Source organism: Silene latifolia, chromosome Y (genome assembly GCF_048544455.1).
Source record: "Silene latifolia isolate original U9 population chromosome Y, ASM4854445v1, whole genome shotgun sequence".
In the NCBI taxonomy this organism is placed as follows: domain Eukaryota; kingdom Viridiplantae; phylum Streptophyta; class Magnoliopsida; order Caryophyllales; family Caryophyllaceae; genus Silene; species Silene latifolia.
In genome coordinates this window covers 477,746,084-477,764,236 of record NC_133538.1, presented here as the reverse complement: position 1 = coordinate 477,764,236, position 18,153 = coordinate 477,746,084, and the positions used below count along the sequence as shown (strand labels likewise).

Below are 18,153 nucleotides of genomic sequence, written 5' to 3'. Positions count from 1 at the left end.
CATAGAAAGGCCTGTTGAAATGGTTATACAAAACCGGGTTTGAAAATCGTCAATATGACAGCCTAGAAAGGCGTGTTAAAATGGTTATACAAAACCGGGTTTGAAAATCGTCATTATGACAGCCTAGAAAGGCGTGTTGAAATGGTTATACAAAACCGGGTTTGAAAATCGTCATTATGACGGCCTAGAAAGGCGTGTTGAAATGGTTATACAAAACCGGGTTTGAAAATCGTCATTATGACGGCCTAGAAAGGCGTGCATCGGTCGGCGAAAGACCGAGGTTTGAAATGGGCATTATAACGGCGCAAAAAGGGTGTTTTTGAAAGTTTGAAAATGACACAGAAGGACTTATGATCAGATAGCACATAAGCACTCACAGTTCATTATATTATGCATCATGCTGACACGAGTTTTGGCTTAAAAGGGTGGGTAACACACCAAGCAATCAAACCCCGATTTGCGAGAGGGATACCAATCCAAACAAAATGTGTAAGGAGGGTGCCCTAGCCTCGTGCTCGAAAGTGATGAAAGCTCTTTGACGAAACAGAAACGTGTAACGTCAATGTTATGCTTGACTCAATCAGGATTCGAAACGCGGGGATGAGAAAACTCACGCCGACGGGACGAGCCAATTGGTCGAAAAGGGTTAGGTTGTGGGCCCGGACAAGGAACCCGACCATGACCGTAATATCAATTAATGCATTCCAACCAAGACCTCGTTCGAGTCTCACCATCTAGGGATCACAAAGACGTAAGTGTCATAGTTGTCCCCAGCGGAGTCGCCAATCTGTGGGCATGGGCCACGTCCCGGCCTGTGGATTTGGGGCCACCTACCGGTCCTTAGTCACGGGCCACCTGCACGCCAAGCCGATCTGTTGGACATGCAGCGGTCTTTTGAAAGCCACGCTCGGCGGCGTAAAAATGCTTTCGACCGGATCGTTTTAGATCGGTCGATTTCGTCTCGGTAAGGGTCTTGAAACGATTAGAGATGTTCGGAGTCGCCACCAAGCATTTGTGGGATGCCTGGAACCCGTTCGAATTCCACTTTATACCTCGGTCAAATCGAAGCACAAATCAGCGTTTGACATAGGTACTAAAGATAAGGAAATCGTCCCTCTTTAGCATCCTATCTCTAGAATGACTCTCGTACGCCCTAGATAAGGTCGTCCACTATCCAAATTTTCTGAGTAAGAGGTGAAGGTACGTATTGGGAAGCCCTTTAACCAGACACCCAATCCCGCCCGCGTTTAGCGGCCTCTACTGATCGATCTTGGTTGATTGAATGCAAAAGTTGATAAAACGGTTTAAATGCATGAATGCGCATACAATAATTTAAACCTAACATGTGAGAGCCTTCTGAGTCGCTTTGATTTAATCCAAGTATCAAGTATAAGTTGTCGAGTTGGATTAATGATTGATTTGCATGTAAGACGGAAATTAAACATCCATTTACCGTATTAGGTTTAGGGTGCATAACATGATCCATTTGTCTTAGTATGGCATTTTGCAAATATGGTTTGAATAGTCATCTGATCTGTCCTATATCCGGGTTAACCAGAGTCGGGATTGTCCTAGACTAATGCTGGAAGGGAACAGGCCCTGTACCAGACGGCTATAAGAGGCGCGAGCCAGCCGGCGGTGTAAGGAGTCTCCCTCTGGTTTTGAAAATGAGAAAGAAAAGGCCTGCTTGAGGCGCGGGTTAGCCAACGGTTGTATGCCGTGTTCTGACTGTTTAGAAAACGTTATAAAACGTGTTAAAAATGGGTTTTTGAACCCGGTTTGATTTTGAAAGGGTCGTTTAGACCGCATTGTTGATTTGAAGAACTAGACTCGAATAATCATCATTACTTGATAATATTCGGTGTCGGGTTCGATTTGGCAAACTTGACATGAATAGTTTTGAAAAATGATTATGGACTAATTGTTTTAAGTCCATTTTGAATGTAATTAATCGATACTCATCATCGTACCCGGGTTAAAATCCGGCGTGGTATGTAGAACCAAGGATGATTTTGTGTTGGTGACTAATATGTTTGTTTGAAAATGTGAGGAAATTAAATAAAATGTTTTAAAATACCTTTTAAATGTCATTAACCAAGTATTATCACTGAAACACGGAATTAACCGTCATGGTATGAAGAACCAAGGGTGAAAAATGTTTTATGGTTAAAACATGTGTAATTAAACAAAAGGGTTTCGAAAATACTTGAAATGGTAAAAACCGATTACAAATGTGAAAAATGGATTAAGGGAAATGACGAGAACAAACACGGTTGATCTCTGGTCTGAGTACCCCATTTAGGCGCGAGCCATTTGGCGACCTAAAGGGCTTCTGCCTAAGACCAAAAATCGGTTATGGCTCGTTTATTCCATGTTTTGGTTCATGTTATGCATGTTTTAGCATGTTAGAGTCATGAAACAAATGAAAACATAATGAAAGAGGATTTTTACACCCTCATACTTACATGTTTGGTTATGACGAGTGAACGACGTAAGTGTAACAACTTGTTTGATCGGAAAAAACTCTGTTTAAAACCGTTTTTGGTAAGTAAAAGAGTGTTTTAAAAGTTTAGTGATGGTGTAGTGGTCGAAGTGGTCGGTCAAGTGATTTAATGCACGATGACGGTACCAAACAATGTGTAAGGCTCGTGTTTACGATCGGTAGGTCATAAATACGCGTCGGATTGTGACTTAAGAAGTCGAGTCGAGAATTTTAAGGGAGAAAAGAGGGGGCGAACACTCGCGTAAATCCCAAATGGGTGGCATTTGAGGGGTATTTATAGGAGAATGAGTGGTTGTGTGAGTTTTGAGCGACGTGGCCACCTGGGCTGCTCAAAGAGGCGCGAGCCACGTCGCGGGTCTTCGAGCTGTGTTGTCGCTTTCACAACAAACGCAATCATGATTTGTTCTATCCTAGGTTTTGTAGTCACATGTTTGGTACTTGACCAACATGAATCCGGGAAAACTTAGCATAGAAGGCTTTGAGATATTTTGTTTTTGTGTTTGACTCGGTTTGACTCGTTGTTGGAGTCGGGATTTGAATTTTCGAGTAGGTTTTTGGTCCGGTGTCGGTTTTGACTCTAGTTAGTGTCATCGCGACCCTGTCGTCATGCATTAAACACTCCAGGTATTTTTGAAATATTTTGAAATGTTTTGTTTTCGAAATCGTTTTAAGTTTTCCGACGTAAAGTTGTACACAAACTGTCGATCAAACGCTGTGATCCCAAAATATGTTGTAGTCCGATAATCATCGGGTGTTTGTTGGAGTTTTAGCAGATACTAGGTATCTACACCTACTCAAGACCCTCTCTTAAGTTTCATATTATCTTAGGATTGCAAGACTCTACAAAACTCAAGACATGTATTGAATACATTCCTTCTAATTGAAGAAATGGGTTTTAGAATCACTCGCTATATATCTCATAATGAAACACAATCCCTAAGAAGATCCTAATAGACTTAAGCATTTCAACTAGTGCAAAGCCCTTTGCTACCAATCAAGCTTTGATTTCTAACAATTCACTTGGAATTTATTTCGGATTTTCATGGCTCTAAGCCTTGTATTGAGTTGTGAGTTAAACACTCTCATGTAAGTCATATGTTCATTACTTTCCAGAAGTAATCAACTTGAATCAAACAATTTCTTCGTAAGTTACAAGCTATTTACTTTCTAAAAGTAACACTAATTCATCATCTTCAACAAGTGATGACTTTAACCTCCTAGGTTTTGAAGAAACAACGTTTTACACAAAACGTCTCATGTAGCCAAGAAAGACCAGTTTCGTGCGACATAACATTCTTTGTGGCTCTTGAATAAATTCTCCCACTTTGTCTTCAAGAAATAAACTTTTATTCTAGAAAGACAGCTTCACGAGCCACAATCCCGTTGTACTCGTGATTATAGTAAGGAAAAATGAGCATTTGTTTCTTTTGAAAAACTTACAAACATGGTACCCTACCATTTCATATCTCATATGATTCGTTTTAGATTTAGTGGCAAAATAATTTAGACAAAATGATAAAATCCCCAAAAGGATCAAGTAACTCAAAGTAACTTGATTGAAGTCCAAACCATATCGAATAGCGTTTGATTTCTTTATCCAACCACACATTATCCCATAATGCGTGCTAAGAGAGATTAATTTGTGATACTATATCACATTTCCTTTGGCTTATATCAAAGTTTTCACTTTGATAATCCCATCACGACTAAATCGTGATTCTTTAAACTCTTTGAACTTCTTCAATGATTTCTCTATTTACCTTATTAAATGAACACATTAGTGCCAACCTAAATCGTTGGTAAAAGAAAATGATCAACCTATTTTGGATCAATGATTTACAACCTCGATCTCTATTTCAACCAAAAGACACGAGACATCTTGCTTTGAATACAAGATACGCATATACCATAAGATCTAATGGTTTCAAGAGTACTCATTAACTCTTTGCGTTCATCATTCCAGAATCTAAGGTTTAATCTTGGGTTACCAATTTGAGTCTTACATCATCTTCATGATATATCATTCTAGTTGGTTTTAGAATATAATCACCTTGATAATGGGCTAGCCATACATCAAATCATGGGGTATAGGGTCACAAAAGTGAAACCTCTTTTGTATCTTAACAAGTTTATATTCTTATTTAGAGTTTATGCACTTAATAGTCACAATTAAGTACAACTCTAAACCCAAAAACTAGATTGAGTACACAATGACTCTATCTCTCGACATTATTTGATGCTAGTCGTCATATTATAATCATCTTATGTATCGAATACAATGATGAAAACCTTCACTGGTTTCTAATATTGACGAAGTAGTACTAGCAAAATTTATGTTAATCAAATAAACATTTAAAGAAGAAGGTCCCATTAGATGTCCCACAACTAACTTGCTGATTCTTCAATAATTTGGGGTAGTTTCCTTTCTAGCGTCCAACAATTAAGACAATGGAAACTTTATCGGTTGGGATTGATAGGTTTAGTATCGTTATTCTCAATAACTTTACTTTTAACATTACCTTCTATCAATTCCATTCTAATTTTACTTCTTTAAAACCTTATCCTTTTCTTAACGGTTTAAGAGAATGCTCCCTATCATTTCAATGAGTCTTTGCCAAGAGAAGCAAAATTGAAATTCATGAAGACTACTCTTCATTCGTTTGTTTAGTCTTAAAACTTTCATTGAAGTGGTTGCGGTATTTTGGTCAATTTTGATTTCAAATAACTCTAGTTACCAAAATGATATAGCGTTTCAAAGTACTTAACTTAATTAAGCATATGAGAAACAATTCATTGTTAGTAGATATGTTAGTCAAGAATCAAAAACCCTTTTGATCACGAATAACTTTTATCTATACTCTTCACAAGAGATCCTTAGCAATGGTTCATATGAGGTTTTAGAAGCAAATTCATATTTGTCTTTAGTTACGATGTTTTAAAGGAGATTTGAACTAAAATCGAAATGATATCGTATATGAATTGTGGTAAAGAAATAGTACATATGATAACGGAATAGTGGAAAACTTAACATTTATCGTTTTATTAATACTTGTAAATAACAAGTAAAACATTTACATAGTGACCTCTACCCAACTATGATAAATGATTCCAAGATCCAAATTCATATTAACTTGGGGCACGGTGTGCCGAAATACCCTTTATTAATATAACTCGGTGGATTAACTCTTTAATCGATTCTACTTTTAGAACTCTTGGTCGATAAAATTACATTAATATTTATCTTTAGCCCGAAACACATCCGGAAATCGTCGTGAATCCATTCGTTGAGTTCAACCCAAATTTCGAATAAATGTTTCCATGATCCAAACTCATATCAACTTAGGGCACGGTGTGCCGAAATACCCTTCATTTGAAGGAAAAGTAGATCTATATACTAACATATTCATATATGTTTTAATCTAATTTGTCATAAAATTAATTGGTGATCTTATGCATGCAAACTATTAAACAATATAAAGAAGAAATCTTTATCTTACATTGGAATATTGGTTTATTAGGGCACAAGAGAGATTTCCTTCTCTCTTGTTCTTGTGCTTTCCTCAATGGATGAACAAAGATCCAAGTATAGGATCTCTCCCAAAGTTTAATACCCAAAGCACACTCTTAATAAAATTAATATTATGAATACTAGTACAATATTAATTTTTGTGGAAAAATTGACCCAATATATTTGGTTTTTATCTCCTAAAACCGGTTAGGAGAAAGAGGAGGAAGAAGAAAATATTTTATCTCTCTAAAATATTATATGATGAATGATGAATGAATGAAAAAAATATCTAATATATTATCATGTGTATATCTTAAATTATAAGGCAAAACCCTTGGTTTTGCCCTTGTCCAAAACCGGGTAAGAGGAAGGGAGAGGAGCCAATGCATGCTTGAGTTTGTTTTCACAATGACAACTAGTATGCATGGCTAGTTTAGTAGGTAATCATGGTGCTTACCACTAACAAAATCAACTTAATTTTTGCCTAATCCACCTCTTCATTTCGGCACACATAGAAAATATGGACTCCAAATTATCTTTGTCAAAATGTCAATTTGTCTTATGTCTCATGTCATATGTTAACATAAATTTGTTATGTATTTTTAACATATTAAAAATCAACGTACTAATAAAAATACGTCATATACAAAAATCGACTTAGTAATTCATAATTACTCGTATCAAAATATTTTACCAATTATAAATCACAATAATTTGTATTTATAATAATTCATTCAATTTCAATTGTTTCTTTAAACAATAATTTCATCTAAGTAATGAAACAATTCAATTACTCAGACCGTATCTCATTTAATCAAATTTCAATGAGACACGTAAATATTACTTCCAAAATCGTCCGTCAATTTTAAATATTTTAATTTACCCGTATCTTCATACGATCAATTAAATGATCAATTAAGAGTGTTGCCCTTTAGGTATGACCTAGGGGATCAACTGATCACCACCGTCTCACTACAGTAATGTCAAACTCTAGCCAGCCAATCATTACCGATATGTGTGGACCAGTTGACAGTAAAATATTACTTCCCAATTGTATTCTTTATAATGAGACTTAAACATGTGATCATCATGATCAACGGTTGTGATCGCATCATTGTCGGAGGACACATATTCCAACAATCTCCCACTTGTCCTCGACAAGTGTGTGTCACCAATTCTCTTGTCCTATTACTATCTCCCACTCAATGCAAGGTGTCTTTCAGGTCGTACTTGCAAGTGATCATATCGAGAGTGGTTTCCTCGATCTGGAGAATAACTGATTGACCGGATTTATCCACCATGGATACATTCCGAGCGTGGCCACGCATTTCCAGTTCATTACTCCTCGAGTGGCCCTGAGATATTGTTATAACCCTGACTAGGGGTGGACAATTCCTATCGCACTCATTCCCTTCAACTAGCCACAGCCATCATAACCCAAAATATGCCCATTTAACCCCATTTACGAAGGTCGTAGTAACATAAATCAAAGTTAATCTGAAACTGTGCCATCTTAGGCGAATAGTCTTTTGTCAAAAGAATCGACTCATTTGAATACTATTGTAGCTCTCGCCACGACCAGGCTATATAAATTTGCCAGAACTCCATAAGCGGTCATAAGGCCCGACAAAATGTTCCTAACAGTCCGCCTATGTGATCGACTTGTCATTCTCATATGACTTTATGGCACTTGAACTTGCCATCAATCGCATCACACTCTTGTCACTTCGAGACGTCACCTCATGTAAGTAACTATGGACAATTACAATGCTAATCCGTATTCACTTAAACGGGGTTCAATTGTCTCTACAACCCGTTGTATGTAACAAAGTATAAGGTGAGTTAATAATAACTCAAACGACAAATGTCGACATCACACTCGGGTAGTCAATACAAGATTACAACCTTGTGATGCATATCGTAAGTATGTAAACACTTGTTGATTTCAATAGAAGTTTAACATGTTACGTGTCCATGTGTTCAAACTTCTTAATCATATTATCCTTTACATTCATGTTATCACTCATAGCATGAACCTTACCAAGTACACATCAAGGTTCCCGACCTCGGTTTCGGTTCTTCATCTTGAAAGAACTTCCTTATCGATTATCACATAACGAACGAATTTGTGGTGAATGATATAACTTGTACTGATCAAGTGCTCCATCCACACACAATGCACTAGGTATATGTTTTGTAGATTCTTGCAACAATTTGTCAAGATGATTAGTCTAGCATTTCTCACAAGTCCTAGCATATTAGGAAAGATTAGTTTTGAGCAAACTTCTTATTCAACTAAGTATCTTTTCCAAACTTCTTATTTCTCCTTTTAGCTTGAAAGGCGTAGGATTCTCATAAATCCTTACATGTGCTCGGATTTTCATTAATATGTGCAACCTCTTGTCACATAACAGAGCATTCTATCAAACACCGAAATCGCTCATCGGATTCTACTCGAGAATTCATGACGTTTCTATTATGGCTTACCAATGAATCATCATGTTCTTATGCATATGATTCACCATTGGACATGTGCATGATTATTCTAATGGCGGAAACATTAGTTACTAATGATCATGAGATCAACCGTTCTTAGGTTCAATGAACGACCATGACTACTAATGGCAATTCCATTTTCATTTACATGAATAACCTATGTGTATGTTGATACGATGTGTATTTCTTAATACTAATCCAATATTTCTTGATGTAATTGGATTCATCATAGTCCATATTCATCCAGAATTGAAAACTCAAATATTTCTTTGTGAAAGAAGATATTAGCTTGTCATTCCTAATGAGTAATGAGTTGTAAACATTCAAAGGATGATAGCTCCCACTAAATTCCATGTTTTCACATGATAATTTCTAAACTCCCACTTAATTTCACATGTTTCGAAATTGATTACTCAATCAAAAACATTTCAAAAGTGGAATGTATGTTGCTTTGCAAAGTTATTGAGATGAAGCCATATATGTTCCCATCATATCCTTTCAAAAATTCTTATTTTGAAGAGGTCTCATCTTAACCTTATGGAAAGAGATTTTAATCTCTAATTCGTTCATGTCATAATGATACGTAGCAATGTCATTGTTTAAATAATATCTAATACACGTCCTTCAAAATATCCCTTTCAGAAGGAGGTTTAACCAATTCATTTTCATAATGTGGTTAAGCAATGACATTTGCGAGGTTAAAAACTTAGCTATTGAAGATATCGGTATATCAATCCTTGCAACTCGTTTATTACTAGTATGTTACTTTGATTCATTTAGGCTCTTAAGTAAATTTTGAAACTATTGGTCAAAATTTATCATAAACTAGTCAAAACTCTTGTTAAGACTTTACATTAGTCATTTTTCTTCCAGAACTTTCTTTTGGTCTCCTCGTGTAGTTATCTTGAGAAAATATTCCTTTGATTACTTCACTTGGTCTCTTTAGTCATATAGAACTATTTGTGACCATAGATCTCATCTATTGGGTATACTATATAAATAGATATACCTTCATTCAAATCATTCTCTCTTGCGTAGATCTCATTTACACAAGTACACAAACTTATCTTGGTGTGAGTTGTGTCCTCATTTTTCTCCCACTCTATCTTTAGAATAAATACACTATAGATTCAAAGATAGCATATGAGACACAAATAATGATTTTTTCCCTTTAGATATTTGGGGGTTCCCATTGCATCTAAAAGACTCTCTGCCCTTGAATGTGCAAAATTGGTTGATAGGGTTATTGAAAGGATTAGAGGTGTTGGGACGAGGAAATTGTCTTATGCAGGCAGATTGGTCCTTGTAAAATCAGTTCTGAGTACCTTACATTGCTATTGGGCAAGGATTTTCATTCTTCCTGCAAGTATCCTTAATAAAGTTGAAGCCTTATGTCGAAGCTTTCTCTGGCAAGGTAAGGAATCTGCTCATTCGCCTCCTTTGATTTCTTGGTCTACTTGGAAAGAAGGTGGATTGGGGATTATTGATTTGAGGAGGTGGAATAGAGCTGCATTGGGTAAGTATATCTGGTGGATCAGTCACAAAAAGGACCACTTGTGGGTCAAATGGGTGCACTCAATTTACATCAAAAATTCTGACTGGATGTCTTATACTCCTAAACCTTACTCTAGCTGGTCCTGGCGCAAAATTTGTGCTGTTAAGGATCTTTTGCAAGAGGGATTCCATGGACATTGGTGGCTTAAGGAGGGTAATGATTACTCCATTCAACAAGGCTATCGTTGGCTGGGTGAAGAGGAAGTACCAAAATGCTGGGCAAAGTTTGTTTGGAACAATATGTGTTTACCAAAGCATTGTTTCATTGGGTGGATTGCTGCAAATGAAAGACTACTCACTAATGATAGACTCAATCATTTCCATACTCACTCAGATTCTTTATGTTATCTCTGTGGATTGGTGGATGAAGATTATAGCCATCTCTTTTTTAACTGCAATTACAGCAAAAGGTGTGTGAAACTGCTATCTCTGTGTGTGGATATTATTATTCCCACTGTTGATGTCATTCAATGGTGGATTAAGTTGAGAATTCGAAGCTTACTAAAGAAGAAGATACTTGCAGCTCTCTTACAGGGACTAGTTTATAAAATATGGGAAGCTAGGAATCATTGTAGGATTGAGTTTGTAATAGCTAGTCCTGAGTTGTTCGTTTCACACGTAAGAAAGGAAGTGATGAGCAGGGTTGATTTCATATGCAACCCAGCTGATAGAGCACGTATTAGACAGTGGTTACACCAATAGTCTTTTTTGATTAGTGTGTTGTTGATGTAATTGGACGGTTCATTTGGTTATTAATATACTTACATTTTACCAAAAAAAAGAAGTATAAGGAGAACTATCTCATAGGTTGACTAATTGTTTTAGATTTCGTAAGTGTACTTGGTGATTAACATTCCTTTAAGAGAGTTCATAGACTCAAAATCACTTTTTAAATGATCATACACAAGCCTTAAGCATGTGGACATATAATGAATCCCGTCATTATATTTGTCTATTAGATCACTTTAAGTGAATAATCATATGTTTCTAAGAGCAAGCATTTAAATACGAATTTTAGAACAAAGGATAAAATGATAAAACGGGTGACTTGGGTTGCAAACCAAGCCACCATTATCCAAAATACAACCAATTATCCAAAATACCTTTCCATGTCGAACACGGAAACTTAAAGGTTCTAAAATCCAAAACATGAATAAAATAAGACAATAAAAAGCAAAGCTCCATGAAAGCTATTCCTAGCTTTTTGATGGTTTCTCATGTTTGCTTTTCTTTTCCCTTGTCTTTGCTTGGTGGAGACCCTATTTACAATAAAAAGGGAGATACATGATCACAACTTTGTATCACAATACCATAGTTGATTAGAAACATAAAAGAAAGGATAGTCATTTACCTACTGGAGTGATCTTTCCAGCCTTAATATCACCAAGGTATTTGGAACAATTTCTTTTCCAATGTCCAATACCATTACAATAATGGCATTTATCAAGAGGACCCTTCTTGATTTTTGAAGTGCTAGCATCATTAGCCTTAGCTTTGGTGAAAGTAGGAGCTTGTTTCTTACCCTTCCTCCCATTCTTCTTGAACTTCCCCTTGCTCTTAGTGCTTATGTTAAGCACATCCTTTGGTGGGTTCACATTTAACCCCATGTCCCTCTCGGCTTGTACAAGTAACTTGTGCAATTCTTCAAGAGACACATCCTTGTCTTGCATGTTAAAATTCACCCGGAATTGAACATACGCTTTGACTTTGAATAAGGAGTGTAGAATCCTATCTACAATGAGTTCTTTGTGTTGGAATATGTGTCCTCCGACAATAATGCGATCACGACTGTTGATCATGATGATCACATGTTTAAGTCTCATTATAAAGAATACAATTGGGAAGTATTTTTACTGTCAACTGATCAACATATATCGGTAATGATTGGCTGACTAGAGTTTGACATTGCTGTTGTGCGACGGTGGTGATCAGTTTATCCCCTAGGTCATACCTATAGGGAAACACTCTTAATTGATCATTTAGTTAATCGTATAACGTTACGAGTTAATTAAATTTATTGAAAATTGACGGACAATTTTGGAAGTAAAATTTACGTATCACATTGAAATTTGATTAAATGAGATACGGTCTGAGTAATCGAATTGTATTATTACTCAGATGAAATTATTGTTTAAAGAAACAATTAAAATTGAATGAATTATTATAAATACAATTTGTTGTGATTTATAATTGGTAAAATATTTTGGTACAAGTAATTATGAATTACTAAAGTCGATTTTTGTATATGACGTATTTTCATTAATACGTTGATTTTTAATATATTAAAAATACATAACAATTTTATGTTACATATGACATGTGACATATTGACAAATTTGACAAAAATAAAATGGGTTCCATTTTGTGAAGGTGCCGAAATAAGGAGGAGGTTTAGGCTAATATTGTGTTTGTTTAATTAGTGGAGAACACAATCATTTACCCTAATTATCTAGCCATGCAAACCTAGTTTACATTGTGAAGACAAACAAAGGCATGCATTGGCTCCCCTACCCTCCTCCTACCCGGTTTCTTGACAAAGAAAGGCAAGGGTTTTTGCCTTATATTTTTTATATAACAATACATAATTTTATTGTAAGAGATTATTCATTCATTCACCATCAATATTTTAGAGAGATAAAAAGATTTCTCCTTCCTCTTCTCCTCTCTTAAACCGGTTTTTAAGAGACAAAATAAAAATTATTTTGGGTCAATTTTACAAGATTAATATTGTACTAGTATTTATAATATTAATTTTAATTAAGAGAGTGCTTTGGGTATTAATCCTTGGGAGAGATCCTACACTTGGGTCTTTGTTCATCCAAAAGGAAAGCTCAAGAACAAGAGAGAAAGGTGATCTCTCTTGTGCCCATATTAACCGAATTTCCAATGTAAGAACAATGTTTCTTCTTTATTTTGTTTAATAGTTTGCATGCATAAGATCATTTGTTAATTTTATGACAAATTAAATTAATAACATATATGAATATGTAAGTATATAGATCTACTTTTCCTTCAATCGGTATCAAGAGCCATGGTTGTTTGCATGCAAATCGGTTAAAAGTTTTTCCGAGTTATAAAGATTAACATATAAAACTTGTATAATTTGTGTTGTTATGATATATCACGAAATTAATTTATGCATATTAAAATTTCTGGTCCTAAAATGTTTTTAGGATATTTTGGTTAATTTACGGATTTTTATTGTTCATATTATACAATAATGGCATTAAAATATGATTTTATGAGTAAAAATGTCATTTTCGGACTAAAATTAGCTATACATCGTATTTTCCAGTGATTTTTGGATATGTTGTCAAATATATTATTTTGAGATAACCTGTAAATTTTCATAATTTTTGGACTTCTTATGCTCGAAAAATGGATTTTTCATTATTAAATTCGGATTTAGGTGAAAAATAGGTTAATATGAGATAAATTTCGAATCTGGTGATAGAAATTTTGTATGTTGCCACATGCAATTTTACAAGATGTGTGTAAAATAATAGGCTATACTGAAGTCTTTTTGCATGATTTATGGATTTTTGAAAAAAAAAATAGCATGAATAATGACTTTATTAGTGAAATATTGATAAAACATACTCTATGACTAAAGAAAAACATTATATGTTGCATTTTATTATCTTTTTCAGATCTAAAATTGAAAAGTTGATGTATATAATTTTTCACATGTTTTTATGATTATTTTAGTTAAAACCGATAAATCGCAACATTGTTTTTCTGGAAAAATTTCGAAATTTTTAACCTAAGTTTTGAACATTATGAGTGTCATGGTATTTTTCCAGAATGTTCATGAGTTTAAATTTCAAATTTCAAATTTATTTGAAATTTTGTGATTTATTTGAAGTTTATAGCTTATTTTTGTATTTTTTGGTCCATTAATGAACAAATTTTAGGAATATGAGTTAATTATGGTCAAATAATTAGTGAAGACTAAATTTTGAGTCCTAAGAGGTTAGGGTAATTAACTTATGCATAAATATGAATTTATGTAATTTTTGTGATTATAAAATGTTGAAATCACGCAAATCCGTAAAAACCGAGAAATATACGTTATTGGCTAATTAAAGGCGATTTAGCATAAAATTGGGCATGTTCATACATATTATATTGCTGCATTTTCCTTATGATTGTCATAATTTAATTTATGTAATTTTTGAATTATGTAATTTTTACTTAGTATGGCCTTAGTTTTAATTGGTATTTCCCGAAATGTATGGGAATATCGATTCGGTTGTAATTTATTGTGATCTCGTATCACCGTTTTGTAATTTCATAGATTTATTTTATTTTAGTTACAAATGTATAATAGGAAATTATGTAATTTGGTATGTAATTTAATTTATCTCGGAGTTCCCCAACACGGAGTTCTTCAAGATGGCGATACATAAAGACGGTGTTACCTCGAGATGCGTGCCACAACCGAAGTTCAAGGGACCAATGGAGTTGGTTTCCGAATATGTAATAGTTAAATAGTTTTTCTATTTTAGGAAGGCCATACTAGGACTTATTTTATGTTTGCATTTTAATTATATGTCACATGCATCGCTAAATCGCCATAACTAAAACATGCATCTTCTTTCATCGAGTTTATCGACCGTGTCAATTAGAATTATCGTAGTTCACCGCTTTAGTTCACTTAAAACGTGATAGATAATAAATTGACATGACCTCTCGCTAAAACAATTAATTGAGACAATAGCCTTACCAAATAGTAGAAACCATGAAAACCTATTTCGCGAGGGAGTGCACTCGGCCCTACCGGGGTACAAACCTTGTTACGTAGGGAAAGTGGGTGATGAATGTTAATCCACCGAGTTCATGTTAATGAGGGTTTCATCGGCCATACCGTGCCCAAGTTGATGTGGATTTGAATCATGGACACATTTATTCGAAATTTGTATTGAACTCAACAAAAGGTTTTGGATAAGGGTTTCATCGGCCATACCGTGCCCTTGTCGGATGTGTTTTGGGCTATAGATAATTATTAGAGTAATTTTATCGACCAAGAGTTCTAAAAGTAGAATCTATTAAAACGTTAATCCACCGAGTTATATTGATAAAGGTTTCATCGGCCATACCGTGCCTAAGTTGATATGAATTTGGGTCTTGGAATAATTTATCTAGTTGGGTAGAGGTCACTAGAAAAATGCATAAAACTTGTTTAAATTATACATTTTTACGAGTATTATTATTAAAACGACATTTGTTTTACTCCTTCTATTTTGTTTTGTAGACCACTTCTTTTTCTCATAACAAATGGCAACACCAACCCCTAACGCCATGCCTCTCGCTAATACATCATGGTTCTGAACCTTCATGGATCGATGTAAACTTGAAAAGAATGGGTCAAATTTCTCCGATTGGGATGCCCAACTCAAATTAGCCGCCCAAGGTGACGACAAGCTTCGTTACCTTACCGAGGCTTCTCCTCCCGAACCTACTACTAGGTCGACCGCCGCCACTAGGGAAGCATATGAGGCTTACCAAAAGGAGTCCGCCGCAATGAAAAATGTCTTAATATTTGCGATGGAGGCGGATCTCCAAAGGAGAGCCTTTAAAATGGGCAATGCTAATGAGATTTACTCAAAGCTTGTGACAATGTTTTCACAAACTCCGCGGATCGTCCAATATGAGGCGGCCGCGGCATTCTTTGATCTCGACTTCAAAGAGGGCCAAAAGGTTAGCCCTCATGTGCTCAAACTTATGGAGCTTGTCGAGACCTTGAAAATTCAAAAGGTTGAAATCCCCAAAGAACTTGTTGTAGATAGGATTCTACACTCCTTGTCCAAAGTCAAAGCATATGTTCAATTCCGGGTGAATTTTAACATGCAAGACAAGGATGTGTCTCTTGAAGAATTGCACAAGTTACTTGTGCAAGCCGAAAGGGACATGGGGTTAAATGTGAACCCACCCAAGGATGTGCTTAACATAAGCACTAAGAGTAAGGGGAAGTTCAAGAAGAATGGGAGGAAGGGTAAGAAGCAAGCTCCCACTTTCACCAAAGCTAGGACTTGTGAAGCTAGCACTTCAAAAATCAAGAAGGGTCCTCTTGATAAATGCCATTATTGTAATGGTATGGGACATTGGAAAAGAAATTGTTCCAAATACCTTGGTGATATTAAGGTGGAAAGATTACTCCAAAGAGGTAAATGACTATCCTTTCTTTTATGTTTCTAATTCAACTATGGTATTATGATACAAAGTTGGGATAATGTATCTCCCTTTTTATTGTAAATAGGGCCTCCACCAAGCAAAGACAAGGGAAAAGAAAAGCAAGCATAAGAAACCATCAAGGAGCTAGGAATAACTTTCATGGAGCTTCGCTTTTTATTGTCTTATTTTATTCATGTTTTGGATTTTAGAACCTTAAGTTTCCGTGTTCGACATGGAAAGGTATTTTGGATAATGGGTTGTATCTTGGATAATGGTGACTTGGTTTGCAACCTAAGTCACCCGTTTTATCATTTTATCCTTTTGTTCTAAAATTCATGTTTAAATGCTTATTCTTAGAAACATATAACTTAAAGTGATCTAATAGACAAATATAATGACGGGTTTCATTATATGTCCACATGCTTAAGGCTTGTGTATGATCATTTATAAAGTAATTTTTGAGTATATGAACTCTCTTAAAGGAATGCCAATCACCAAGTACACTTACGAAATCTATAACTATTAGTCAATCTATGAGATAGTTCTCCTTATACTTCAACATCATTACTTGTGTCTCATATGCTATCTTTGAATCTCTAGAGTATTTATTCTAAAGATAGAGTGGGAGAAAAATGAGATCACAACACACAAGGCAAGATAAAATTGTGTACTTGTGTAAATGAAGATCTACGCAAGAGAGAATGATTTGAATGAAGGTATATCTATTTATATAGTATACCAAATAGATGAGATCTATGGTCTCAAGTAAGTTCTATATGACAAAAGAGACCAAGTGAAGTAATCGAAAGAACATATTCTTAAGATAACTACACGAGAAGACCAAAAGAAAGTTTTGGAACGTCTTAACAAGAGTTTTGACTAGTTTATGATAAATTTTGACCAATAGTTTCAACCTTGAGATTTACTTAAGAGCCTAAATAAACCAAAGTAACATACTAGTTATGACTAGAGGTTGCAAGGATTGATATACCGATATCTTCAATAGCCAAAGTTTTAAACCACGCAGATGTCATTACTTAACCTCATTATAAAATGGTTAAACCTCCTTCCGAAAGGGTATTTCGAAGGACGTGTTCTAGATATTATTTATAATGACATTGCTACACATCATTATGATATGTGTGTGTTAGAGATTTAAAATCTCTTTCCATAAGGTTTAGATGAGACCACTTCGAAATGGGAATTTTGAAAGGATATGATGTGAACATATATGGCTTCATCTTAATAACTTTGCAAAGCAACATACATTCCAATTTTGAAATGTTTTCGATTAAGTAATAAATTTCGAAACATGTGGAATTGAGTGGGAGTTAGGAAATTATCATGTGAAGACATGGAATTTAGTGGGAGCTATCATCCTTTGAATGTTTACAACTCATCACACATTGAAGAATGACGAGCTAATACCTTCTTTCATAAAGAAGCATTTGAGTTTTCAATTCTGGATGAAAATGGACCATGATGAATCCAACTACATCATGAGATGTTGGATAAGTATTGTTAGACACACATCATATCAACATACACATAGGTTATTCATGTAGAAGAAAATGGAATTGCCATTAGCAGTCATGGTCGTTCATTGAACCTATGAACGGTTGATCTCATGATTATTAGTAACTAATGTTTCCGCCATTAGAATAATCATGCACATGTCCAATGGTGAAACATATGCATAAGAGCATGATGTTTCATTGGTAAGCCATAAAAGAAACGTCATGAATTCTCGAGTAGAATCCAATGAGCGATTTCGGTGTTTGTTAAAATGCTCTGTTATGTGTCAAGAGTTTGCACATATTGTAGAAAATCCGAGCACTTGTACGGATTTATGAGAATCCTAAGCCTTTCAAGCTTAAAGGAGAAATAAGAAGTTTTGGAAAGATACTTAGTTGAATAA

At 35.1% G+C, this 18,153-nt stretch overlaps 1 protein-coding gene across 1 annotated transcript in view; it reads left to right on the top strand.

Moving 5' to 3' along the window:
* Positions 1-10,763, top strand: part of LOC141633000 (uncharacterized) — a 41,336-nt gene extending 30,573 nt beyond the window's left edge. Inside the window, exon 2 of the mRNA XM_074445497.1 lies at positions 9,683-10,763. Coding sequence (XP_074301598.1) covers positions 9,683-10,763 — 1,081 coding nt within the window. The remainder of the gene's footprint in view (positions 1-9,682) is intronic.
* The last annotated feature ends 7,390 nt before the right edge of the window (positions 10,764-18,153 follow it).